Source organism: Mustela putorius, unplaced genomic scaffold, assembly GCF_011764305.1.
Source record: "Mustela putorius furo isolate JIRA1106 unplaced genomic scaffold, ASM1176430v1.1 tig00000083_pilon_pilon_pilon, whole genome shotgun sequence".
NCBI lineage: Eukaryota > Metazoa > Chordata > Mammalia > Carnivora > Mustelidae > Mustela > Mustela putorius.
Window position 1 is genome coordinate 16,837,755 of NW_025421273.1, and position 27,427 is coordinate 16,865,181.

Sequence of the window (27,427 nt, forward strand, 5' to 3'; positions counted from 1 at the left end):
GTTTTATAGAAATAGAAAAAAAATAACATTACAATTCATTTGGAGCCACAAAAGACCATGAATGGCCAAAACAAACTTGAGAAAGAACAAAGCAGAGACATCAGGCTTCCTGATTTCAAAATATACTGCAGAGCTACTGTAATTCAAACAGGATGGTGCTGGCATAAAAAAGACAGACATATAGACCAAGAGAACAGAAGAGAGAGCCCAGAAATAAACCCACGGCTATACAGTGAGAATTAATCCATATGTGTCAATAAGGTGATAAGCCAGGGATTATCCCTGAAGAACGACAGCCAACAGTGGTAGCTTTCCAAGGTAGAAATAGTGGAAGTACTTACTACAAGAAAAAAACAAGCAAGCAAATGACCACAACAAAAACAGGCATCCTCCCTTGGCCAGGGTCTGCCCCAGCCAGCCATATGTATTCATGGGTTTATGATCAACCTTGAGCTGTGGATGGATTCCTGCCCTGTTTCTTTATTCCCTTATGTCAACTCATCTTTCCACCCCAGGAACTCTTCCTGGGTGTCCCCCAGGAAGGAGCTCTGTGCTCCTTCCTTCATAGCTCCTGGCATGGGGTCAACTCACACTCATCTGTGAGGTGGCCTGGTTCCTGTCAGACTCCCTCACTGACTGCTTACTTCAGAAATCAGGGGCCCTGTCTGGTTTTGCTCCATATTTTACCCCCTGGGCTTAGTATTTGCCAGGTATATGACAAAAAATCCATTAATAAGTAGGCATGGAATGAACAGTGACTCCAGGAGGTTACTCATAACTTAGATTAAATGTCAGATTCTGCCCACTGGGCTCAGTCCCCAGTCACCCTGTGGCCTGCAGACCACACTGCCTGGCCTTCCATGCCTGCTGATCCCTGGCCTTCCATGCCTGCAGATCCATCCATGAGAATGAGGATGCAGGTAGGAGGGAGAAAGAGCCTCTTTGGCCTCTGGTCCACCAAATCACCAGCACCCTGAGTGGTGGTGACCCCTGTTCAGCCTCGGAGATGGAGGTTCTGGGGTCCACCCTCTCTGTGGCCATGATGTGCTGGCCGCAGAGTTGGTGAGGGGTCTGCCTGACCCTTTCTCCCCACTGCCCCACGCCTCTGTGTCTAACCCCCAGGATCCAGTACTTCTCTGAAGTATTTCTCATCACTTCCCGAGGGGAGCGCTGACCAGGGCACTAGCTCTGTGGCCTTGACATAATGTGCCTGAACCCCTCAGCATCTTTGTCTCCGTGTCTATAAAAGGAGGAGCAGAAACATGGGAGGCTTGGTGATGATTAAGGTGAGGGATGCCGCACACTTAGCCTCTGTTGGTCTCCTAGTGTTGCTGTAACAAATTAGCACAAACTCCATGACTTCGGACAGTGTGAACTTATCACCTCATGGTTCTGGAAGTCAGAATCTGCAATGGGTCTTGGAGGCCCACAGTCAGGGTGTTGTCAGGGCTGTGCTCCTTCTGGAGGCTCTAGGAGAGGCTATCTTTGCCTTTTCCAGGCTCCACAGTCTGCCTGCATTCCTTGGCTTGTGGTCCTGTCTGTCCTCCATCTGCAAAGCCAGCAAGTTCAGGCCAAACCCTTCTCGTGCTGCTGCCTGTCTGGTTCTCTCATCTGCCTTCCTTTTCCATGACAATCCTTGTGATCACATGGGCCCCTCTTGGGCTCATCTCCCCATCTCAGAAGTCAGTTGATGAGCAACCTTAATTCCATGTGTGATCTCAGGGCCGTCGTCGTGTAACCTACGATAGCCATAGGTCCTGGGAATTTGGATGTGGCCATCCTTCAGGAGGGGGATTCTGTTCTGCCTCCCACACTAGAGAATAATGGCAACTCAAATGGTCAGAACCATTTTGAACCCAGTTAGTGCTCATTGTTCTGTGCCATCTCACTGCCCCTTAGATGGAAAGCAGGACACTCCAGAAATGACACTTGTGACCACGTGCTGTGTGAGCTTGTTTGTCGGTGGTAACAGACCCTGAGCACTTGCTTTCAGGAGCCCTGGGACTGACATCACTTCTGTCACAATGTGCCAGGTCCTGACCTCAGAACCCAGAGCCGGACTAGCCTGAAGAAAGCATCTTGGCCAGTCCTGATTCTACAGGTGGAAACACCACAGCCCGGAGAGGCAATGTGACAGGCCCGGGGCTCCTGACCCTGGCCAGAGGGTAACATTGCATTCTGTGGTCTCTCTCAGTAGCTGCTATCTGGAAGGGCTCAAGGAGACTGATGCCTGGGAACTAAATAGTAGAGATGCTCCAAGGACACACATGCAGTTCTGCTGCTGACCGGTTTCCGCCAGCTCTATCCCACCCATGGGCCGCTCTATCAAAGCTGATGAGTCTCAGAGCCCTAAGTTGGGGGCTTAAGAGTCTCCTTGCAGGGAGCTCCCTGGTTCATGGAATGTTAATATCAGCATCCTTGTAATTTCATTAAATGCCCAGTCCATGAAGAACAAGTTATGAGATATCTGGAGGGCTGTTCTGGGCTGTGTTCTGTTGCCTGGGTACACCCATGGATCCCTCTCTACTCATGAGAGTGGCAGGCTCTGAACTGGTGAGTCCTGAGAGTGGGTGACTATGCTGCCTCCTCCTAGAAAGTGGGGCCTTTCAGCCAGAACCCCATCTCCATCCTTATCATATGGGACCTGGGAGAGGTCAGAAGGGATGCAACTACAAGAATCCCCCTCCTGGGAGTCCGGGGGCCTGGCTTTTGAGCTCTAGCCCCATAAATGGCCAGGCTGGGGATGACGGCAAGTTTCCAAATGTCTCTGGGTTGAGTTGCTCATCTGTAGAAAGGAGAGGCCTACTTGCCCATGCCTTGCCAAGGAATTCTGGGAAATTCAGTATTTTTAATGACCTTTCCAATTCAACAGATTGGAGCACACTTTTGAGGGCTTGATTTCTTTTCAAGGCCTTGATTATCTATTCAATGTGTAGCCAAAGGAAGCCTGTACTGGATGCGGGGGAACATGGCACTTAAGAAGACACAGTCCCAGGGCTCCTGGGTGGCTCAGTTGTTCAGCTCAGGTCACGATCCCAGGCTCCTGGGATCGAGCCCCACACTGGGCTCCCTGCTCAGCAGGAGGCTGCTTCTCCCTCTCCCACTCCCTCTGCTTGTGTTCCCTCTCTGCCTCTTTATCAAATAAATAAATAAAACCTTAAAAGAAAAAAAAAAGAAAAAGGAGATGCAGTCCCTGCCCTTGAGAGTTTCACTGTGTGGGGAGAGAGGGAGAGTGACAGAAACAGGCAGTGACACACAGCGTGGCCAGTGCTGGGGAGATGATTAGGGGAGGGAGGGATGGCGTGGGACCATGATGGTTAATGTCAAGTGCAAGAGTGTCTGGCCAAGGCACCCAGACACAGCTGACCCCTGATCTGTGTGGATTGACTTACAGAAGGATTTTTAAATAAATACAGTACTATTTGTATTTTCTCTTCCTTATAATTTTCTTCATAACATTTTCTTTTCTCTAGCTTATTTCATGGTAAGAACACAGTATATAATACATGTTACATATAATATACATGTTAATTGTTCATATTATCAGTAATGGCAGAGCTGGGCAACCGCTGGCTATAAGTAGTTAAGTTTTTGAGGAGTCAAAATTCATATATAGATTTTCAACTGTGCAGGTGGTTGGAAGTGCTAACCCCCACATTTTTTAGGGTCAACTCTATTTGGTCAAACTCTGGTCTAGATATCATGGTGAAGAGAGCTTTTAGATGAGAGTCATACGTTTACATTGGTAGACTCTGAGTACAGCAGATTATTCTCCATAATGGAAGTGGGCCTCATTCAATCAGTTGAAGGCCTAAAGAGAAAAAGACTGAGCTCCCTAGAAAGAGAGGTAATTCTGCCAGCAGATGGCCTCAGACTTAACCTGCAACACCGGACTCTTCTCTGGCTCTCCAGCCTGGGAGCCTGCCCTGCAGATTTTCACCTTAACACTTTCCACAATTACAAGAGCCAATTCCTTGGAATAAATCTCTCTGCATATATATTTATATATTTTTAATATGTACACAGATAACACACCCCTTTGGCTCTGTTTCTCTGGGGGGAATCCCTAACATGGGGCCACCTCCCTGCACTGGGAACCTCAGGGAAGGCGTTGCCCTGTCTCACTTCTCAGTGGAGTGCACGGTTCTAGAGGCATGTGGCTTCCATCAGTGTGGTGGCCAGCAGAACGTGCCCATAGACCCCTGGCTATGGGGACAGATCTGACCAAGGGCCATAGCCGCTGTGCTCTGCAAATCATCACCCTGGGTGTTCAAGCCATGCCCTTTAGAGACTGTTTGCAGACAATGGTAGAACATAGCAGGGAAACTAAGGCATTCTTGTTCTAGGAACAGAGGACTCCTCTGGGCCTGATGCTGCCAGCCTCATCCCTCCCTTGCCCACTGGGGGTCTGACAAGCCTCACGGTCTGTAAGCTCCCTTCACGTTTACACAGACAACTCTGAAAAAAATCCCTGCTGCTTCATTCTCCTGGAACCCACTTCTCAGAGAACCCAGGGTGACACAGTCAGTGACGCACACACCTAAGTCTGAGCTCCATGGAGAAGCACTGAGACTTGCATGGGAATGAGCTAGACCAAAAGGAAGACAGACATTTCCACCTGGGCAGCATCTCTGGATCCTCCCCGTGGCCCTCTGAGGTAGGGCCAGTATTACAGAATGGTGTGCAAGGATCTTTGCAATGCCCCAGAGATCTGTGGGACCCTGAGGCTATGGCTGGGTCCAGGGTGCTCATGGCCTCTACGGGAGGTTGTTTCCTTCACCCTCTCAACCAGGACCTACTTGAGTTACCATGAATGTTTGCTGATGGGCTGATTTCAGCCACACAATTATAAATCCTTGCTTCCAATGTTGCTGCATGTTTTTGCCCATCACAGAGCATTCTCAGATCCAAGGTCTTGTCTCAGCATCCTTCTGGGCCCTGGCGATAAGCACTGTGCTCCTTCCATTTCACAGGGTGGGAAAACTGAGTCCATGTCCAAGGCAATGGGCAACTCTCCTGGGCTCACAGGTGCCGTGCAGGGAAGCAGGGCCACCCCCAGCCCAGCTGCCTCTCCATCCACTCTGGGCCCACAGTGTGGCGCTGAGACACACGGGTGCCTTCCGAACAGCCAGGGAGCATCACAACAGCGGCACAAAGAGAAGAGGAACATGGAAACTTAAGGGCTGACACCTGAGTGTCTCTCAAGGATGGAAGTGACTTGGCTGAGAAAAGTATTTTGACAACACTTGGAGGAGAAGGTGTTTGCTGAAATCTGCCTGCTATCTGATTCCAGCTTCAGAAGGGAAAGTGTGTTAGCAGGACATGAAGACGAGCCCCAGAGCCATCTGGAAGGCAGACGGGACAATGGGCAGTGGTGAGAGAGGAAAGAAGAGGGTCTGAGCGGTAGGGACCCTGTGCCTGGAGTCCTTTCCCCAAATCTTCAATATGCCTTTAAATGCTCCAGTGATGCGGGGCGTGTGCCCGCTGCTACGTTGTTTGAGGAAACCAAAGCAGGGGCTGAAGTTCACGTTGGGGTGTTTATGATGCGAGACAGAGCAGCACACAAGGAAGCTAGTGCCCTCGACAGTCTGGAGCCCAGAAATGCTCAGGATTTCCAAGACATCCTGAAGAGGGCCTGGACCTTCCCCATGCTGGAAAACTGGGGCTCCAGGCAATTCCTTCAGCTCTGGGGGAGCAGAGAGCCCCAGTAGACTCAGGGCTGCACAAAATCGGCCCCAACCACAGACACAATACAGAAAGCAACCCTTGCTTGGCTGGAACCCTTGACAATTCTCTCAATTTAAAGGGAGTCTAGAAGGGAGCTGTCTAGAAGGGAGCTATGAATAATTTCAAGATGCGCCTTCGTGCCCTGGGAGCTAATGGTAGTTTCTGAGCTATGGTTTTTTGCCCCCTTTGACCCTTGGGTATTTTGTAGGAAGGCACTTGGCTGTCTGCTTGGCAACCAGCCCACGAGCAGGCTTTCCAGCCAGGGCAAAGGGAACTCCAAGAGACAATTACTCTAGAGAGACCAGGGGTGTGGGGGCGTGGCACTCAGAGGTCACGCATCCCATAAACATGTAAACAGAGCACCATTGGAAGAAGGCTTGGTCTTCTAAGAGCAGAGGCAGGAATAGGACCTCAGAGGGACTCCGTTTCCTCCTTCTGCCAAGTCTCTCTGCCAGCTTCAGGAGGCAGAGCCATCTTTCTAGTTGGCAGGGGTGAGCACAGGGCACTAGAGCCGCCCCTCCCCCCTCTCCTGTCATCTCCAGGGGAACACGTGTGCCAAGAGTCCCCAGGCAAGAGTGGGCCTGGAAGAGGCTGGCCACCCCGGGGCATCCTTCCCAGGCACACGACTTCGTTCTTGGTGGATGCCGGTGGTGTGTCAGAGGCTGCAGACGTCCTCCCTTATCAAGAGCCTGTCCAGCACAAAACACAGCTTCCTCACAAAAGAGCGATCTCCACCTATGCCTGCCTTCTTCCTGGGCTGTCCTCCTTGTGTCTATTATTTCCATGCTTTTGTGATCACATGGATTTATTTTATGTTCTGTGTCCTAAGGATGCCTTCATAATGCTACATAATTATTCAACAAGTGAACCAAGTGGGCGGATGGAATTTTCAGTTCTGAATACAGATACACAATTCCTTAACCACTCCTTGTTGTAAAAGCTGCCTATGTGGAGTTGAAGCCTGGCTCAAATATAGGAAATCGTAATATTGCAGAGGAAATTTTCTGGGTTTTAATAAATTACAACAACCAAGGGGTCAACTATGCTAATATACTTGTCTGTATTGTATGTATATGCTGTGTGTTACAATTACAAAGACACACACACACACACAAGGCAGCACAAACATGGAGTTTGAAGCCCATTGCTGTCTCCAGCTGTGGGGCCCCAGTGAACTATTCGACCTCTGAATGCGGGTCCCTCCCCTGGGCTTTGGGTATCCTGAAGACTCCAGGAAAGCAGAGAATCTGGGAGGTCAGAGGCACTCCACAAGTTTTGGCAATAGGATGGTGCATTGGAAAAAAAAAAAATCTTTAAAAGCTTCGTGCACAAAGACCTTTTGCCCAATTATTAATAGAAAAATAGAAACAACTGGAACACCTGGCAATTTTGAGAGTTCAAGTAAAAAAAAATGTTGGAACCATATTTAAAAGTAAGACAGAGTCATAGTTCAGCCTTCACTGATGTCCCTGCCTTAACAGAGTTTGCTGTGTGGCTGCAATAAATCAGCACAAATGAGGGGCTTGAAACAGCACCAAGTTGTTCCATGAGTGGTCAGACATCTACAACGGGTCTCACAGGGCTACCGAGGTGTCACGGGACTGCGATCTTTTTGGAGGCTCCCAGGAAGACTCCACATGCTGGCCATTTCCAGCCTCGAGAGGTGCCCTGTCCTGCACCCGTAGGACACCCTCAGTCTCCCTCTGACTCTGACACCTGCTTCCATGGCCACAGGTCTTTCTCGGACCCTGTCCCTCCTCCCTGTTTCACTCACAAGGAGCTTTGTGATGACACAGGGTTCATCCAGACCATCCAAGGCAACTCTCCCCACCTCAAGATCCTTGAGTTAGTTACATCAGTGAAGCCCCTTGGGCCATGTAAGGTGCCATGCGCAGGTTCTGAGGATTAGGATGTGGACATACTCGGGGGCACAGCCCCTTCATCCAGCCGGGGTCACTGAGGCCCTCTATAGATAAGAGGCACCATGATACTCCCTAAGGCATGAGGCATCATTAGAAATGTAGTGAGCTGCAGATGGCTGACTTTACCAGAAGGTGGTAGCCAGGCCTCACAGGATGGGAGTGGGACAGCCACGGAAGGTTTAGGAGCAACAAATGAAGGCATGTCAGAGCTTGGCTGAGCAGGTTCTGTAGCTCATTTCCAGAGCTCAGTCAGCCTCCTCTTTAAGCATCATCGGCTGTCAGAACAGGGCCCTCTGGAAGGAGCCACAAGTTACCAGCCTTCCGAGCACCCAGAATGCCTCGGTCTGGTTGTCTGCCGGGTCCCATCCAACAGTGCTTCTCACGCTTCTTGGTTACGCTGAGGCAGAGCCCGCCACAGGTCCACTGCTGTTGTCATTCCTTCTCCCCTTTCCCCTCAGAGCAGCTCTGACTCTCCGAGAATAGGCACATTAATGAACATTTCCCAAGCTCCTCGAAAGCTAAGAGAGGCCACAGGAGCACGTCCTGACCAAACAGACCAAGTATGCGAGCCTTCAAGACTTCTCGAGTAGCCGGGCAAGTCATCCCTCCCTCTCACCCTCCTCTTCCTGGCTGGAATGCAGCTGTGACAGCAGCCACTTTGGACCATGAGGCCACCTTCTAAGGATGGCAGGTAGAGAGATTAAAAGGAATGAAGTCCCTGACACCACGGAGAATCGTTAGCAGTCACAGCCAGCCTACCTTCAACATTTTCTTGAGTAAGAGAGAAATAAACTTCTATTTTGCCTAGCACTTATTGCTCGCTCCTGATATGACTTTCCTCGTGGAGGGCATTTCATTAGCATGTCATTCACTCCGTCTCTTACTCACTCTTCTCCAAGAGGTGAGAAGGCACTGGGCTAATTGGTAAGTTGGGGAGAGCAATGGCCTGGCTCCTGTCTCATCTGGGGGTCTGTCTGGCTGGAGGAGCACGTATTCTCTCTTCTTCTGTGTTCTCAGTGTCTCAGGGCAGGCTTGTCCTGGAGCCCGTCAGTTCATGAATACCATCTTAGGAGGCTCTCCTAGACAGCAGACCTAAAGCCAAGTGACCAAAGAGTCTTTGTCACTGAACGTGACATTTTATCCCATCTCTTCCATTCCTGCATCCATCTTTCCACTGTTGTCAAATGTGGGCCAGAAAGCAGGATGTTAATTTCTGGTGACCTCGAATACCACTCACAGAGACAGGACTTAAGAGTTTCCCTTCTGCTTAGGCTGCAGCGTCTGTCTCTTACAACCCAAACGGTCCTGCTCAGTGCCACTTTCCTGACCCCTGTGTCTGGAGCATTGCCCTAGCACACTGCCTAGGCTAATGTTTCATTTCTACCTATTAAATATCCTCTCCTTCTCATAATGGAAGTAAGGACACCTTACCCCTTTTCCCTATTTTTAAGCACTGGGGGCTTCTCCTCAACTGACAAGAGGGCCACCAATAAATGAGACCCAGCTACAACTATGATCCGGAGGTGAGGCAGGGTAGGAAAGACTGCAAGAGGGCTGTGGAGTGCATGGGTTGCATCGATGACCCTGATTCATGACCTCCCTACGTGTGTGTCCTTTGCTCTATAACTGTGCACCCCCTCCCACTCTGTGCACTTGACCACATGAGTTACCCTGGCCAACAGGATCTTAGCTGACTTGAAGCTTGAAAAACCACTTGTGTTTCCCACTTCCTCTCTGGGACCTGTGTGCTCGCTGTGAGAATATGCCTGCACTAGCCTGCTGGAAGATCGGCACGTGGCACAGAGTCAAGGCCAGCCTAGATCAGCCAGTGGACCCCGAGGCATGCTGGAGAACTTCTGCTAAGACAAGATGCATTGCGAGGGCAAGGCCTATCAAGATGAACAGAAGTTCACCCACAGATTTGGGGATGATAAATACTATCATCCTAAGCCAATGAGTTTCAAGGTAGTTAGATAATTATTATGGCAGTAACTGACTGTTGCAGGGCCCCTGTCCCCCAAATTACCCACAGACCAGACAAGGCATACCTCTCATCACCAAACAAGGTGCTCAGTTATAGAGTGTGTTTTGTCTATGCTCAGAGGTTCCAGAGCAAGACCATCAGTGTCCAAATCCCAGGGCCACCACCTGCTAGCTTTGTGTCCTCGGTCAAGTTAACCAGCCCTCAGTTCTTGTTTGTCTGTTTTACAATGGGAATAATAATGTGATCTGCTTTCCACAGATGAGAGGCTTGAATGGTCTAATACATGTGAAGTGCTTAGAATGACAAAATTCTCAGGTGAGATGAGCTATTAATGAGTTTTCCCATCCCTCTTACCCTTGCCCTCGCCCCTTGGAGGGCTGGAATGCTGGTCTGATGCTCCCACCTCGCTCCCCATCTCTCCCCATCACCAGGCAGAGTGCCCCGCACAGTAAATATCCAGCGTTTGCTGAACATCTGGTGTGAAACTCTACTTTTATTGGCACAGATGCAAATTTCACAATTCTCTTTCAATCTAAGGCCAACTACATCTTTGTTCTTTGCGTAAAGCACACGTGTAATATTTATCATTTTTTATAACTGGACTTCTCCTTCACTCCCTACTGTGCTGTGACATAAAAGCTTTTTCACTGTCAGGCATTTACGTGTGCTTACTGATGCATTTCCTGAGAGGTTTTGCCAATGAAGCAGCAGGGATGGAACTGGAGGAATAACCACCTTCCACTGACCCATAACCTGTCTAGTTTGGGGGCTCAGATCCCCTCGGCTCTTTCTCAGCCATGTTGGTTTTGTTCCAGAGCTTCCCCCTTCTGACAATCAACCTCCTACTCTGCAGTCTGACTTCTGGATGGTTTGCCTCTTCATGGACACTAAGAGAATCTCCTAGAACACAACCCACCGATGTCCCTTTGTGCGGGAGTTGGGATGGGAGGAAACTCTCCTCTGGTTCCAGCCCTTCTCTAGAAGCTTGCGGCTCTCAGATGGGGCAGGGCTGTTAACCAGCGTCCCCTGGAGGGGGATAGGGCTCAAGTGCCAACCCCACTGCCATGCTCTTGAGAATTTCGTGACTCTGGGCAGTCTCCTGAAGAACCCCTGTAGCTCCCAGCATATTTTTAAAGACTTCCAGAAACCAAAAACTGAGAACCACGGCCTCAGTCAGCTTACATCAGCCCTGGACACCTCAGTTCTTTTGCATAAACAGTAAAGGTAATGAAAATGTTCTCTGATTCCATGTTTTTACAGGAATATTGTAAATGAGAAAATGGATCCCAACCATACACTGCTAGGCAAATAGAGGCAATTAATAATACCCCATTTGTTACTTCAGAAAGTACTTAGGTTGTTTGGATTTTAAAAAGCATTGCACAAATTGTATTAAAGACTATATAATTCTTGCTGTGAAGTGTGTAAACCTGGCGATTCATAGACCTGTACCCCTGGGAATAAAAATATATGTTTATAAAAAATAAAAAAATTTTAAAAAAAGACTATATAATTCTCAATTTTTTTTCTCAGAGTGGACATTAGTGAAATTGAGATCAGAGGATAGGATAGGGATAAGAAAATGGACAGAGTTCTCAGAATAATGACAGCAACTGTTACTACAAACCTCATATGTGTCATCTAATCATTATATATAACAAGCCCAGAGGGAGGTTTCTATCATTTCCTCCTACAGATGAGGGTCCCAAGGCTCAGGAAGGTTAGAATAAGATCAGGCAGCAGAGTGGGGCATGTGAAGGCCACACAGGTTTACCCAGCCCCTCCTGCCTCCCGTGCAACGGGGCTGCTGTCTGCTGTCTCCCTCTATAAGAAGGACGCCTTGTTCATTCCATGTTGTCTATCTCTGGGCAAAACGGGTTGCCTTTTTGGGGCCCTGTAGGAATGCCTCTGATTCTGAATGCTTGGCATCTGACCCAGCATCTTGCCATTCAGGGGATTTAAGGAAAGCGACCTAAGACCAGCCCCCACCCCCATTGTGGGTGTTGTGTTTCTCTCCCATAAAACGGGTGTGCTTTGTTTCCTTTGCAGGGATGCTGACACCCAGCCCCGGGCCGGCAGGACATGGCTGCTCTTTCCACACTTGCACATTTCTTCTCCTGTGAGTGTTAGGACAGCAGAACTAGGCAGTGAAGAAGTGAGAATATAAGGAGAGAACCAAATAGACCTAAACCGCTAAGATAATAAGTTCGTGTTGTCTTGTGCTTGGAACCACCTGAGCGGCGGCAATGGTGAGACATCACCTAGAAGTAAGCAGACCTGGGTCTTATCCTGCTCTGCCCTGGCTTTTCCAAGCTCCCTGTGTGATCTGTGTCCCCACTGCAGACTGCTGGGAAGATAAAGCAACACAGAGTGTCCAGGGGCACCCAGCACAGCACCTGCCGAGAGGAATGGCACCAGGTCCCAGCATGTCCTGAAGTGCTGACTCTGTGAAGAGGCTGGAACAGTGTGGGAAATGCCATGGGCCCCTACCTTTCTTGGCTCCCGCCTGGTCATGCTTCTCAAAGAGCAGGTAGTGTGGGCTCTCAGGGAGAAAGGGCAGGCTCACCAGCTGGACCAAAGCCGGGACAACAATCACTCCAAACAGGTATGGCCAGGTGCTTTCCTGAAGGGAGAAACAGGAGGCCAGTGAATGGATGTGGCCTCCAGTCATCCTGCTGGGGCTGGGCCCCTGGAAAAAACAGTGTTGGCCCTCTGCAGAAGTCCCTCCCACACCGCTGTGATCCCTACCAACAGGCTGAGCAAGGGAACGGACACAGGGTTAGCCTCACATGTATGGCGTTCTCTGTGCACAAGGTAGGTCAGTTCTCATAACCACCTGTGAGGTGGCGACCTGGGAGGCTCAGGTGGGTCAAGGCCATGCAAGGATATCAGGGCTGGCTGATGCCATGACCCCTGGGGCATCATGGTGAGCCTCCCTAGTTGTGCAGCCTTGGAAACTGCGCTCGTGGCCCCTGGAAACCTGTGTCTCTTCACCCATGGGACGGGGACAGCTGCAGCTACTCCACAGGCTGTCCCAAGAGTGCAATCAGAGAGAGCTTGGGCTGTGGGGCCTGGCACACAGTAGGTGCATGGAAAAAAAGACTATTTTGTTGGTGCCAGCCCCCAGATGCCTCCAAGGCCCATGAGATGCAGCCCATTTTGGTCCTGTCGGAGAACATACAAGGACAGTGGCTGGAGCTTCCCTGATTCTTGCAGGCAGGTGTGGTGGGGCTGGGGTACAGCTGGCCCCTGAGGCAGGGAATTCTTCCGTGTCTGGGGCCGAGCAGGCAGGGCCCTACAGTCTGCACCGGAGGGGCATTTGGGCCACCACAAGCAGCACCCATCCCCTCAAGGCAGTTCGCGCGCAGCAGGTGCTCTTCCTATGCTGGTCAGAGTGGCATTCTTCTTGAGCTGCTTTATTTATTTATTTATTTTTAAACCTAGGTTTACAGAGGGAGCTCTCACGGGGTCTCCGCAAGAAGAGAAGGCCAACGGGAGGCAGTTCTGATGGGGAAAAGGCAAAACACTCAGTGCCAAATTCTTGGCATGTTCTATTTCCTCAAAAAGGAAAAGGAGGACCGCAAGGAGGCACCTTCAGAACTAAAGACTTCACACAATGAGCTACAGGGCTGCTGTACCAGGAGGAGGCTTGGGTAGCTTCAGGTCGGGTTCTGAGCACCCTCGGGGACACAACGTCCCTCTAGGGTTCTCCCAGGTCTGGCTCCTTCAGGAGGCCCTTGAGGCCAGAGACCCCCGTAAGTTCCCAGTTGTCTGATCTTGGAGAGTCGAAAGGGGAGGGACCCCTGAAGCATGGAGCAGACCAACTGGCTCACAGAAGGGCAAAGACTAGGTCCTGATTTTCAAGGGACCTTTGGTCCTACTTCCTTTTCTTTGTAGAACAATGATTTATATTCACCAAACTCCAAACACCAATGCCAGCTTGAGGTTTGGTGAGACACCAGGGGGAGGTGGAAGGCAGACTAGCAGTTGCTGAGGGCCAGAGGGAGTGGGGAGGGGACAGTGATTGCCCCCGGGGATGGGCTTCTTTTTGGGGGGATGATGACAATATCTGGGATTAGTAAAGAGCCATGATCGTGCAACTTTGTGAATACACTAAAAACCACTTTAAGTGGTAAATTTTATGGGAGGTGAGTTATAGCTCCGTGTAAGTGGGACATTCACTATGCCAACTCGGTGTGTGTGTCTTGTTGCTGATTTTGTTTTTTCCTTAGAGTTTACTTGCTGTGCTGGTAAGAGCAGAACAGAAAGCTGGGGCGGGGGTGGAAAGACAAGGGAATTAACCCAATTAAGCTCCTACTATGTGCCAGGCGTGGTGGGAGCTTGTCACACAGCTGTCTCATTTCACCTCCCGGCAGCTAGAGCTGTTGCTGCACGTTCCAGATGTGGAGACATAAAAGCCCAGGCTAGGGCCTGCTAGCCAGCCAGCAGCTGTGCAGAGGGGAATCACGCCAAGCTTCTCCCATAGCATCTTCACAGAGTGGCGCTTTCAGGAGTGAGATCCTGGAAGCTGCCAAAGGGGGAAAGGAGGAGAGGAGCTAGAAGGACAGTGTGAGTAGGAATAGCCTGACCACTGAAACCTGATCCTCCCAGGCTCACCTAGAGCCCACCACTGTGGCAGGAGCACAGGACAAGGGGGGACAGAGACATGGGAGATGGGGTGGAGGCTGGTCAGGGGGGCAGGTTGGCTGCCATTCCATGACACTTGGACGTGGCTCCAAGGACCACCAGGAGCTGGGGAAAGGCTCTGCACACCTTCCTTGAATCTACAGTCCAGCAGATCTGGTCTGTCAGGGAGCACAGTGTGTGGATTTCTACTATTACCGACAAGCCAAGTCTGTGGTACAGCTTGTGATCTGTGATGTCGTAAATCTTTCCTAAGGACATCACTCTGGTGGCTGTGGTCTGGACTCTGCCTCTGGAGAAAAGCAGATACACTGATCTCAGGGTGGGCCACTCCTAGCTTAGGATGCTAGTGGTCTGGACCGGGGAAAGAGAATGGCAGGAATGTCCAGAGTAGACCCTCGAGGACACTTGACTCAGGAGAAGCCAAGCTTAGCCAACAGTGGAGTTCATGCACTTGGATGCTATAAAATCCCAAATCCCACAGCTGTCCGGATTTGAATCCTGCCTCTGTTGCCCATTCTCTGTGGCCTTGGGCACCCTAAGTGCTTATGCTCAGTCTTCCTCTCTGTAAAATAGGGATAACAGGAATGCCTGTTCATAGGTCGTCAGGAGTGTTCTATGAGTTAATGGATCTATCAAGGGTTCAGCAGGACCCTGCACACTGTAAGCATTCAACGAGACAGAGTGTGGTAAGAAGCCCGTTACCTAGACTATCTCCTTGAATTTCCACACTTCCGTCTGAGGTACAGACCATTATCACACTCACATTTCAAAAGTACTCACTGCCCCCACAGAGGGGTTAGCCGGTTCACTGAGGCCCATTTTGGTCACGGAGCCGTGACTGAACATCAGGTCTTGAGAACCTGAGTTCTGATCCATGAAGCCTGACCCCAGGTGCCTCAGCTACAGGGGAGGGGTCACAATGGCACCAGACGTGGGATCTGACTTTCTCCCATTGCCTCAGGCCGAAGAACCTTCAGTGGCTCTCAACAATGCTCCTGGGCACTTGGTCCCAGCACAGAGCCCAGGACTCAACATTCTGTACCACAGTTCGGATTGCTTGCCTCCTGAGGGCAGAGACCGTGCCTGGCACAGCATATCTGCGGGAGGAACAAACAAGTGTGGGAAGGGGCTTTTGTACACACTGATCACCTTCACACAGAGTCCTTGGCAAAGTGCCGAGGATAGCCTCTCACTCTCTTTTTCAGCAGAAGGCATGTTTTAAAGAACATGTATTACTCGCCTAACACAGGACCACGAGGTGCTATGGAAAGTCAATCTCAGATGAGTCTCCGTGATGCCGGTTAGAGCTTCCTATGTTCGGTAAAGTATGAGGTCAGGGTTCTTAACCCTGCTTATTTTACTCAGGAGGAAATAAAATTGCATCATCTTGTTGGCCAGAATGATTTCCAACTCCCTTTCGGGTAAGATGAGTGGGTTGCACGATAATGCAATTATCTTGTTTCTGAATCTGCAAGGTTTCCTTTTTAAAATCGTCTTCTGGGTCACACTGCCCCCAAGCTGTCAATGACTTCAGGCCTTTCCATAGATACTATCCTCCAGGACTGTGATGAGACAGCTCAAAATCTTAAGTAGAGTTGGAACCACTGATCTTACCCTAAGTCAGGAAGTTAGGAAAGACCTGGCCACAGACCCTCTACCCGCAGACAAGCAGGACAGGGGAGGCGAGGCTGGTCAGCACTCAGACCACCAACGGGACAGGCTCCTGGGCGAGCAACTTGGTGCTGCTGGAGGCGAGAAGGGCAAGAATGAAGCCTACCTCACAGAGCCAACGGGGGCACAAAATGAAGTATTTTTCTATTTTATCACATTCAGGATCAGATTATAGTAATAGCTGAATGTTTGCCGAGTACTTCGCGGGCCAAGTTCTGTGCTCAGTGCCCCACAAACGCAACACATGTTACACACACACACCATTCGTGATGCCCTCAAAAAGTACAACCCTGGTTTTTGTCTCCTACGTTCCTTTAATGTTTAGTTGGTAGGGATGCTCCTCTCTGCCCCATCACAGGGGCTTAATCTTGGGACATAGTCTCAGGCTCAGTTTCAAAACAATAATCAAAATAAACCTGACTGAATGGCAAATTTTCTGTTCCCCAGTCCAACCAAGCCTGCTTTGAGCTTGGAGCTGCGGCAAAAAGAATCCAGTGGGGTAGGGGGTGGGGGGATGGATGCTTTTCATTTCTCTCCTACTCCTCTCTCCCCTCTGCAACTTCAGGCCCGTGTCCAACCCCTCCATCCCACCCCTTCTCCCCCTGGAGTTCCTCTGACTTGGGAGTTTGCAGCTCTTTTATTTTATTTTTTTAAAAGATTTTATTAATTTATTTGAGAGAGAGAGAGCAGGGGTGGGGAAAGGGAGAGTGAGCAGCAGACTCCCCACTGGGCAGTGGGCCTGGATCCCAGGACCTGGGGATCATGATCTGAGCTGAAGGCAGATGCTTAACTAACAGAGCCACCCAGGCACCCCTGAAACTCTTCTAAAGACTCATGTCCTCTGCAGCCCCGAGAAATCCAGGGGCAAGGCTACTGTGTGCTGTTGTTTAAGTCCCACGGGGTACTGCTACTGAAATCTAGCCCACTGCGATCTCCAAGCTGAGAGCCCACGGGGCAGGTTTATTAATTATGCTTTTCATTTTCTGTATTTTATGATGCTTTGGCATCCCAGTCCTTACTGATCCTGCAGAGACTGCCCCTCCCAGGGGTGGCTGAGTCTGGTCATTGGAAATAACCTGCTAAGAGCATGCTTTCCATAAGCAAATCAGCTAGAGCCCACACCTGCAGTGACCTCCTTTATCCAACTGTCACACATAAACCAATATTTCTCCTGCCCTAAGTTCCCCAAAGGTCAGGTCCCAGACAGCTAGATGGCCCCTACAGCCCAGAGCGAGCCTGAAATCATTCAAACTATGCAGCCCCAAACTTGTTCAAGATCGTCTCCCCTGCCTTGCCCATACCTGGTGCCAAAACCAAAATAAAGGCTCTAGAACTTGCTCTCCCCTCCCTCCTTCCACTTCCTGAGGGACCCTGTGCTTGCTCCTGGGGCCCCTGTGTGGAGTGGCTTTGGGCCTGCATTTGGGAACTGTGAACAATGAACTCTTCTTTCAAAAGCAATGTCTCTTTAGTGCAGACCATACACCTGCTACTCTCCCCACACACACCTCAAAGCCCAAGGCCCAGTCCCTCACGCTCACCACCCCCTTCTGCATGGAAAGTTGCCGTGAGCACCTGACTAACCCAGTCTCACAAGCGTGGCCTATATGATTAATCCAGTTCCCTTCTGTTCTTTCTGTGTGTATATTTAATACTAGAGATAAAATATTTTATTAAAAATGTCTAATATACCAAATTTTACAATAGAAAAGGCTGGGGACTTCATTCTCATTTTTGTCATTTGTTTAATAAATTTGGGGAAACAAAACAAAACAAAACAAAGCAGTGTCTCCATGTCTGTCCCCTCAGCATACCTGATTAAAGGCAATCCCAGGCACATTTCAGAGGGGCTGGGCCATCCCTCACCCCACCCCCCACACACAGGCAGGGCACCAGGAAGATTCTTGCTGTGGGCTCCCACTTCTCTCTAAGCCCCAGGCCAGCTCTGTTGGCTCTCCTCCAGATTCCTCAAGCACCTGGCGATGTACCCAGCTCTCTTTCTGTTCATCTCCAGTGCTCCCACAGGGCCATGCCTCATCAATTTAGCTGCACATTGGAATCGCCTGGGGAGATTTAAGAACTACTGATGCCCACTGTCTCCCCTACTTAGAAATCTTGGGTTCTCTGGCCTGGAAGCATGGCCTGGGTGCCAGGCTGTTCATGCTCCCCAGGGGGCTCCAGGGGCACTGAGAGCCCGGGACATCCCCTCCCCTTGCAGGGGATGATGGTGCAGAGTGCAGAGCCAAGGAGCTCATCCCCCACTGCCAGGAGTACTGTTAGCTGTGAGAGGGACCAAGCTGGATCTCCCCAGGATGGACCCTTGGAAGACGCTTTGTCCACCAAGCCTGCCCACCCCTCCCCAGGAGCAGGCTGGGGACTCCAGGGGCTGGCTGGCTCCAGGGGCTGGCTGACGTGGGGACACAAAGGCCTCCTCTGTCTGAAAGTGGGACAATTAGAGGGGCCCTCTGAGGTCCAGAGCTGGGCCAAGGTCTCTGCATGACTGAGGGCAGCTCACCTCCCTCCTCTGCTGAGGGTCACCTCCCTTACTCCCTGGCAGGTATGAGCTGAGCACACTTCCCAGTCAGCTTCCTGCTCACCGACCTCCATCTCAGGGTCTCTTTGCTGGGGAACCCGACCTAGGACACACCTGTGGACCCAAGCCTCCCAATGTCCATGTACAGCTCTCTACTTTGCCTGGGGCTCCTCGAATGCCAGGTGCTCGGTGGCAGTTCCACGGACAACTCTTGGTTCCACATCCAAGCACAGGGTCTCTGACCTCACAAGCTACCCAGTCCTGACACTTGATCACCACCTGTCCAGAAACCCAGTTTGGAAACTTAATGTCTACATGCCTGCCATCTGACTGGCTGCCAGCCCTGCCGTGGCCCCACTAGCTGTTTCTCAGTCTTTCTCTCATGCATTCCCTCCCCTTCTCTTTTGCTAGCATTGGCCTTAGGGGACCTCCTTCCCACAGATCACCTGGATTCATGCAGCAGCATCTCGAGTGTCCCCAAATCCTCCACATTCTATTCCATCCTTCATAGCCTGAGCGATCCTTTTGGAAGGTGCCTGTGGTGTTCCAAGTTACTTCTCTAAGACATTTCAGGGGCTTCCCGTTGCCCTGGAGGTGGAGTCTAAATCTCTCAGCCAGCGGTATAAAGCCCTGTCTTATCAGAACCCTGCTAAGATGCCTGCCCTGATGCGGGCTGGACAGGGGTGCAGGCGCCTCCACTCTGGTCCTGCCCATCGGATCTAAGAGCCTCCCTGACTCTACCTGCTGATGCCATGTCTTTGCACAGCCTGCTTCCTCTCTGGGGAATGCCTGGCCCCTACCCACAGCACCTACCTATCCTTCCATGTTTAACGTTCCCACCCATAGAGGACATCTCCACCAGGTACAGACTTCCAATAAAGCTCTCATTGCTTCGTGTAGCGATGGATTTCCTTCTGGGTATGTCTCTCTGACTAGAGTGAGCTCCTCAGGGCCATCGCCCTGCCGTGTTCTTTCATGTGTCAGCCCAGCCCCTGGTGCGTGGCAGGTGTCCAATTAAAGCTTGCTGACTGAGTGCAGGCTGGGTGAGATGAAGGGCACAGGCCAGCAGTGCTACTGCTGGATACAGAACTGTGAAATAACACACACCCCTGCTTTTAAAGTACTTTAGTATTTTCAATGCTCCAACTTCCCAATTGGTATCCTATTAAAGGGCCAAATGCCATAAAAAAATATTCCCTTCTGAGGTACTATTATAATTTCCAGTTTATAGAAGAGAAAACCAAGGCCCATAGGGCACCTGGGTGGCTCAGAAGGTTAAGCATCTGTCTGCCTTCAGGTCGGTTTTGGTCTCGGGGTCCTGGGATCGAAACCTGCATCAGGCTCCATGCTCTGGAGTCCGACTCTGCCTCTGCTTCTCCTGGTGCTCGTGCTCTCTCTGGCTCTCAAATAAATAAAATCTTTAAAAAAAATCATGTCTAAAGATAAGTATATAGAGAAATAAGTAAAAGAGAAAACTGAGGCCCAGAAAGGTCAGGAAACTGATGCAAAGTCAGGTGGGAAACTGGGGCGGGGTGCATCTGAATGAAAGCCTGGTTCTTCTGATTCCTACATGGGTCTCCTTCCAGGACATTATTCCTGACATCACACCATCACCTTCCCTCACAGTAGCTGTTGAATGAATAGAGAAGTTATATGCAGATAATATTGGGCTCAACCCAGTCCTGCTTCTCCAGAGAGAATCCTATACAGAACTCATCAGCTATCACTCCAGCTCAGCTCCGATGGTTCTGGCTATTACCAAAACGTCAGGGATTCCATCAAGGCAAGGAGCTAGGGCAGCCATTCCATAAGGAAAAACAGTGTGGAAATGTGTTCACCTGCAGAAGGAATGCTGGGGGAAATGTGTGAATGCCCCTCTCTTGTTGAGCTAGGTCTTCCAAGGGCATCAGCCTCAATCACAAAAGTGCATGGAGTCCCTTGACCTTGCCATCCCTATAACCACCTTTCAGAGAGGGACCCTGCTGGCCTCAGCTTTACAGAGCCCTGGAGAGGGGAATCTGTGCCCAGCTGTGTCTACACAGCCTTGCCGATGGGTCCATCTATCACTATCTCCACTCTAGGTCGTGCAGAAATCAATACCATCTGACCCTACAGAGCCAATCCAGGCTACTATCGTTCAAATCACTGTAGCAAACGTATTGTTCTAGAATCACTATTCTTGTATGTATTCAGGTTCTGATTCTATTTCAACAGAACAATAATAGGGATCTCAAGAACATGGGCTTTCAGAGTACTCCTGCCCTTTCCTGTGTGAGAAATAATACTGACATTACCTTCCAAGGGCATAACACTCACCTCTCAGAAAGCTGCTGTGAGTTTTAGGTGTGAGAGAAGCACCCGAGTAGTGACCGATAATTGCTTTTTAAGACAGGCCAGATCCCCACCCCCCTTCCTACAACATTTTCCTGCTTGTCAAAGGGTTTTGTTGTCCTATGCCTTGCTTAGTTTTTCAAGCAGTCATATGGGATGGTAAGGTTAGAAGCTACTATTCCCGTTGTACTGATAAGAATACTGAGGTGGAGAGAACAGTGGATCCTGCAGCAAGATCTTCCATAAAACCAAGATTGTCCCTTCTCCATGTAAGAGAGAGAAATTCACGCAGTTTTAAAAGGTTGTGGTCCTGCGGAGTACCTTTCTGAGCCAACCTACAGCAAGGGACTGGCACCCACTGCATTCATATTTGCTGGGTGGTTCATACACAGTAACTCAGTTTTATCCTCTCAATACCCCTACCTTCATCCGTATCTTACAGTTGAGGAAACTGAGGCACAGAGAAGTTAACTCATGCACACAGTCACGCATGTTCTAAATGGCCAAGTGGGGACTAACCCCAGGCGGTATGGTACCCAGCACGACACTCTCAACCCCCACGCTAGCCTCATGGACAGAAGGGACTCCTCAGCTGCACTTTGCTGAGGCAGACCTGACTTCCCTGACTTTACATTTACAGAGATCGCCTTTCTCTTTCCTGCGGAATTAGGTAGATAGCCCCATTTTCTTCTAAATAAAGCTCTCTGCACTTGAAGCCCATTATTAATCCCTTTGTCAGCCTTCTGTGTTCTAGCTGAGTCATCCTGGTTTCTGGGTCTCATTGTTCAGACTCTTCACACCATGCCTTTGTCTGCCACCTCCTCCACCTTCCCCACCGTGGGCCATCTACCATCAATCAGATAGTGTCCTCCGAGTGGAACTCAAGAAAGGGAGACAAATATGGTTTGTTCTGAGGCTTTAAAAGCATAAGGACATCCATGTGAATTGCATTTTCCTGTTGCTGACCTCAATTTAGGGCCTCTGTATGGTGTGAGGCATGATTTAAAAAAAAATTTTTTTTAACATTTTATTTATTTATTTGATAGAGATCACAAGTAGAGAGGCAGGCAGAGAGAGAGAGGAAGGGAAGCTGGCTCCCCACTGAGCAGAGAGCCTGACGTGGGGCTTGATCCCAGGACCCTGAGATTATGACCTGAGCCGAAGGCAGAAGCTTTGACCCACTGAGCCACCCAGGCGCCCCGTGAGGCATGAAAGGTCAAGGAGCAGCCCAGGTTACCAAGGGTTCTGTGACCTTGGATGCCAGTCTTTCCCTTCTGTAGCTCTGTTCAGCTTTGGAGTTAGCTCCAAGTTCAAATTCTGGTTCTTCTCCTTACAAGTTATGGGGCTTTGAACAAATGACTTACTCTTTCTAGAATCACAGTTCTCTCAGCTAGAAAATGCGGACAGTGATGAACACTTATTTTTCAGGTTGTTCTGGGGGTGATAGAGATGATATCTTAAACATGGGCCTGGTACACAGGTGGGAGCCAAGAGATAGTTCTTTTTCCCCTTTGCTGTGGTCTTGAGCCAGTGCAGGTGGCCCCTCCTAATCAAAGAGTGGGCTGAGGTTAGACCCGCTGCCCTGAGCCTGACATGGAGTCTGGGTTGAGTATACGAAACTCACATTTCAGATCCACACAGGAAGTCTAGGAGTTGAGGACCAGCATACCAGCTCCCAGGGGCCCCCACTGAATTTCACCAGCCACTGCCCCTTCTCCTTGTTTGCTTTCTTCCCCCAGGGCCTCTGTCCAGCTAGCTGGTACTCCTACTCTGGACACAGACAGCCCTGGTGGCCCTCTGCTGAGCGCACTGAGGAGCATGGCACCCCTCTATCTAGGGCACTGTCTCCTCATCTGTGGGATGTAGGCTGCATCGAGTTACCCCCACACACACACCTGAGTGCCCTTGGCTCTCAGCTCATGTAGGGTGTGAGCCCGGACTTCCAGAGTGCTGCTAGGATCTCCTTTCCTCAGCTCACTCACGTTGGCTTCATTCAGCCTGGGCGCATGTCCTGAAGGACGGGGCCAGGCGGAGGGCAGTAACAGCAGGAACAGAGGCGCAGGTGGCAAGGCCAATCTTCCCAGCCCCTTGGGTGCCTGTTGCACTCGGATGAGCAGAGGCTCCACTCTGTATTACTGTTTTTTATGAAAAAGGGTCTTTTCAGAGCCTCACTCTTTCTTCTTATATTTCAAATACCTTAAATGTTAGGAGACCAAACCCAAAGAAAGCACAGAGATTTCAAGCCAAGGGCTATTTTCTGGCACTGCTTCTTGTCATCAGCCCCTCAGCACAGGGGCATCCCCACTCACAGGCTGTGCGTCCCCACAAGCAGGCAGGTGGGTGGAGGGGCCTGAGAGAAAAGACTGGTTGGACCAGCGAAGGTGGCCAGTCAGCACCAGCATAGCCTGTGTCTGGGAGTCTCAGGAGAAGCCACACCCTGTCGAGGAAAGAAACTACCAGAATAATAAGGCTCATACTGTTCAGGCCCGCACTCAAGGCGGTCCACGTGGCCAGCACTGCAGCCTCAGCTCCTTCCCTGGCCCCTTCCCATCCCCAGGGGTTCCAGGCTCTCTCAGAGAGCTCCTGGTCTCTGACACCTCTGAGCCTTTGCGGGTGCAGTTCCCTTTGTCTGGAAGACCTTTGACTTCTTCTGACCTGCTTGGCAAATTCTTGCTTCATCCTTGCAAACCTCCCTGTGAGGCCTGCCTGGACACTTGCAGGCAGAATTAAAGGATCCCTTGATGGTGCTCCACTGGCACGGGCCTCTGTTACACCCCTTTTAATGTGGCAATGGGCTCATGTTGTCCCTGTGCCTATTTCTCTTGCTGGAGCCCAAGGTGGCCGAGAAGCTGATTATATCAGAGATCACTGGCCGGCAGCACATTGACAGCACGTGAGAGCACCTGCAGGGCTGGGGTCCAGGGCCTCAGTGTGGGGGCTGGAGGTCTCAGGCTGAGGGGTCTGGCTGCCCTGAGCAGCCACTGAATTCCCTATTCAAGTGGTGGGTCATTGATTGAGGACACCTGAATTCCTGTCCCAGCTCTGCTGCTCATTGGCAGAGAAACCCTGGGTAAGTTACTGAAATTCTCTGTGCCTCAATTTCCTCATCTGCAAAATGGGTATGATGCCGATCAACTCACTCAGCAGGATTGTTGTAATGACATAGGTCAATATGTGCAAAGCACCTAGAATGTGTCTGTCGTGGAGTTGGTGCTACGCCCGATTTTGGTATAACTGACTGACTGACTGTCATTACTGCCCCTGGGCTGTCCTGTGTCTTTGAGCAAGTCATTCCCATGGTTCCCTCATCAGCCCAATCAGAAGATTGGCTAGGCCAGCTCTGTTGTTCCTTCTAGACATACCAGCTTCTAAATGAATACTTTGAGGAATGCCATGGCCTGATTTTTGATGCAATAGATCGCCTGCTGTTTTTGTATTTGTGTTTTGCTGATATCTAGAGTTGATTCTGTCTCTCTCCTCTCAGTATCTCCTTCCTCTCCAGCATTTCCCCCGATCATGCTGCTGAGGCAGGTGTGGGGTCTCCCTTATTTGTTTCCCTTCTCTCAGAACTGCTGGCTTGCACTGACTGCTGTCCAATTTTAAAAACCAGTTTCATATATTTTGTCTGTTTCTTGGTGGTTTAAAGTTGGAGGGTTAATCATGGATGGAAACAAAACTTTTTGTGGGTTTTTGGGAAGAAAAAGTTGGATTTTTAAAAAAGATTTTATTTATTTGAGAGAGAAAGAGAGCACAGGCACAAGCGGGGAGAGTGGCAGAGGGAGAGGGAGAAGCAGGCTCTCCACCGAGCAGAGGCTGGTGTGAGGCTCGAGCCCATGACCCCAGGATCTTGACCTGAGCTGAAGGTAGACACTTTACTGACTGAGTTACCCAGGTGCCCCAGAAGCAAAAGATTTGAAGCCATTTTTCTCACCATATCTGGCCCCTATCTATTTCTTTGACCTCTGTCTCATACCACCCTCCCCATTCACTCCAGTCCCCAGCCATGTTTTCTCTTCCTAATCCCTGCCTTTGCCATCCTTTGGCCTGGACCTCTTCCCCATTTTTCTAAGCCTGCTCCTTCCAACCAGTCACCTTCAATGCCACCTCTCAAAGAAGCCTTGCCTGACCATCTATTCCTTTTTATTTTTTAAATTTATTTCTTTTCAGCGTAACAGAATTCATTGTTTATGCACCACACCCAGTGCTCCATATAATACGCGCCCTCCTTAATACCCACCAACAGGCTCCCCCAACCTTCCACCCCCCTCCTGTTCAAAACCCTCAGATTGTTTTTCAGTGTCCATAGTCTCTCATGGTTCATCTCCCCCTCCAATTTCCCTCAACTCCCTTCTCTCCATCTTCCCATGTCCTCCATGTTATTTGTTATGCTCCACAAATAAGTGAAACCATATGATAATTGACTCTCTCTGCTTGACTTAGTTCATTCAGCATAATCTCTTCCAGTCCCATCCATGTTGCTAAAAAGTTGGGTATTCATCCTTTCTGATGGAGGCATAATACTCCATAGTGTATATGGACCAAAATCTTCCTTATTCATTTGCCCACTGAAGGGCATCTTGGTTCTTTCCACAGTTTGGCGACCGTGGCCATTGCTGCTATAAACATTGGGGTACAGATTCTTTTCACAACATCTGTATTTTGGGGGTAAATACCCAATAGTGCAATTGCAGGGTCATAGGGAAGTTCTATTTTTAATTTCTTGAGGAATCTCCACACTGTTCTCCAAAGTGGCTGCACCAATTTGCATTCCCACCAACAGTGTAAGAGGGTTCCCCTTTCTCCACATCCTCTCCAACACACGTTGTTTCCTGTCTTGCTAATTTCTGACCATCTATTCCTGAGCTCGACTATTCCCACAGGTGTTCACTGTCTGGTCACTTTTTAAGATTTTATTTATTTATTTATTTTATTAGAGAAAGAGCACAAGTGGGGTAGGAGCAGAGGGAGAAAATCTCAAGCAGACTCAAAGCTGAGCGTGGAGCCTGATGTGAGGCTCAATCTCACAGCCCAGAGACTATGACCTGAGCTGAAACCAAGAGTTGGATGCTCAACTGACTGAGCCACCCAGGTGCTCCTCTATCTCGTCACTTTCTGAGTAGGACAGGGAGTAGCATCTTGGATGTGCCCCGGACTGCCAGTGAGTGGGTGATGTTGGAACCTATGTCCATGTAATGTCTATTTCTTTTTTAATGTTTCCTGTTGTGGTGGTAGCTGTGTTTTATCTGGTGGGGGGGTGGGGTGGGGAGGACAGACTTGGGGTGACTCTATTTCCAACAGGAGCACAGGGAGTTCTCTTTTGGTGAACTGTGCTTGGGCTACTGGATAACGCTCAGTCAAAACTTAGTCCTGGGGCACCTGGGTGGCTCAGTCCCTTGAGTCTGCCTTCAGCTCAGGTTGTGGTCCCAAGGTCCTGGGATCAAACTCCACATCAGTCTCCTTGCTCAGCAGGGAGCCTGCTTCTCCCTCTCCCTCTGCCCCTCACTCATGCTCTCTCTCTCTCTCACTCTCTCAAATAAATAAAGTCTTAAAACAAACAAACAAAACAGCTCCCAGAGGGTGTGCTGATCAGGAGTTAAACAGGAATCATCGACAAGTCAGACTAGCAGGATGAGAAAGCCCAGGCAGAATGTATGTTTCTGCTCTGGAGAAATATTCATTTCTGATGGAAAGAAGGTTAACATTTTCCTAACTCCCAAATTTGTTCTTTTGTGATCCAGACTCTGAACCACTCAAGGCTTTCCAAGGAAAGAATAGGCAGGAACTGAAAGTCTAGGCATTGTTTGAGAGGAAAGAATAAGAGAAAACAGAGTGATCTGAGTCTTCAGAACTGAGAAAGAACACACGAGTATAGTTTCTGTGATGAGCTGAAAACTGTCCTTCTTTTGCTTAAAGCTCTGTGGAAGTAGCAGAACTTCATGTAGGAGATGGTTATATGGACATCTAAGGAGACTGGCCCCCAAGAGTCACAGCTGCAGACAACATCAAGGGTCCTTCAGCCTGGCTGGCCAGAGAGAAGATATCTATCACTGGCAGAGACACCTGCTACCACAAGGACATCTGGACTGGGCAGGAGGCTGGGCAAGCGTAATCCGCTCAGCCAATTCCCTCCCAGACAGAAGGAGCCATGGAAGAAACACTAGGAGAAACAGCAGAGCACGTGTAGGCCTTAGGGTCCAAATATGACCCGGGGAAGGAAGCAAGTGCCCAAGGAAGCCTTTCACAGGAGACTCTGTTTGGCCCCAGGGAGTGTGAACTTGGGTTGGACTGAGTGGGCCATGGGAAAATAAAGACACTTGGCTTCTTGCTTGTGTACCTGGGACGCAGTGTTCTAACCACTGGGAACAAGTGCTGGTCTTGCAATGCTCACTGGGAGAGGGTAGTAGGTAAAAGAAACAAGCTTGGATGGCAAAGCTTGCACAACTCCCGGTGTCACACACTGAGGCCATGAATTCCAACTACTTTCCTATTGCAGCTTTTACCAGAACAGCTCTCAGAATTAAACTGCCATCCACTGTTTCTGGCTTCATTCCTTCCCCCACTTTTACATAATTTCAAAAGGCAAGGCCACTCTCATGTCTGGTTGTGGTGAATCAG

At 49.9% G+C, this 27,427-nt stretch overlaps 1 protein-coding gene across 7 annotated transcripts in view; it reads right to left on the reverse strand.

Annotated features, from left to right (window-relative positions):
- The window catches only part of SLC2A9 (solute carrier family 2 member 9), a 231,412-nt gene that overhangs the window by 84,606 nt on the left and 119,379 nt on the right, over positions 1–27,427 (reverse strand). For all 7 annotated transcript variants that reach the window (XM_013044754.2, XM_013044751.2, XM_013044752.2 and 4 more), the window contains one exon: positions 12,124–12,256. In XM_013044754.2, coding sequence (XP_012900208.1) covers positions 12,124–12,256 — 133 coding nt within the window. The remainder of the gene's footprint in view (positions 1–12,123; positions 12,257–27,427) is intronic.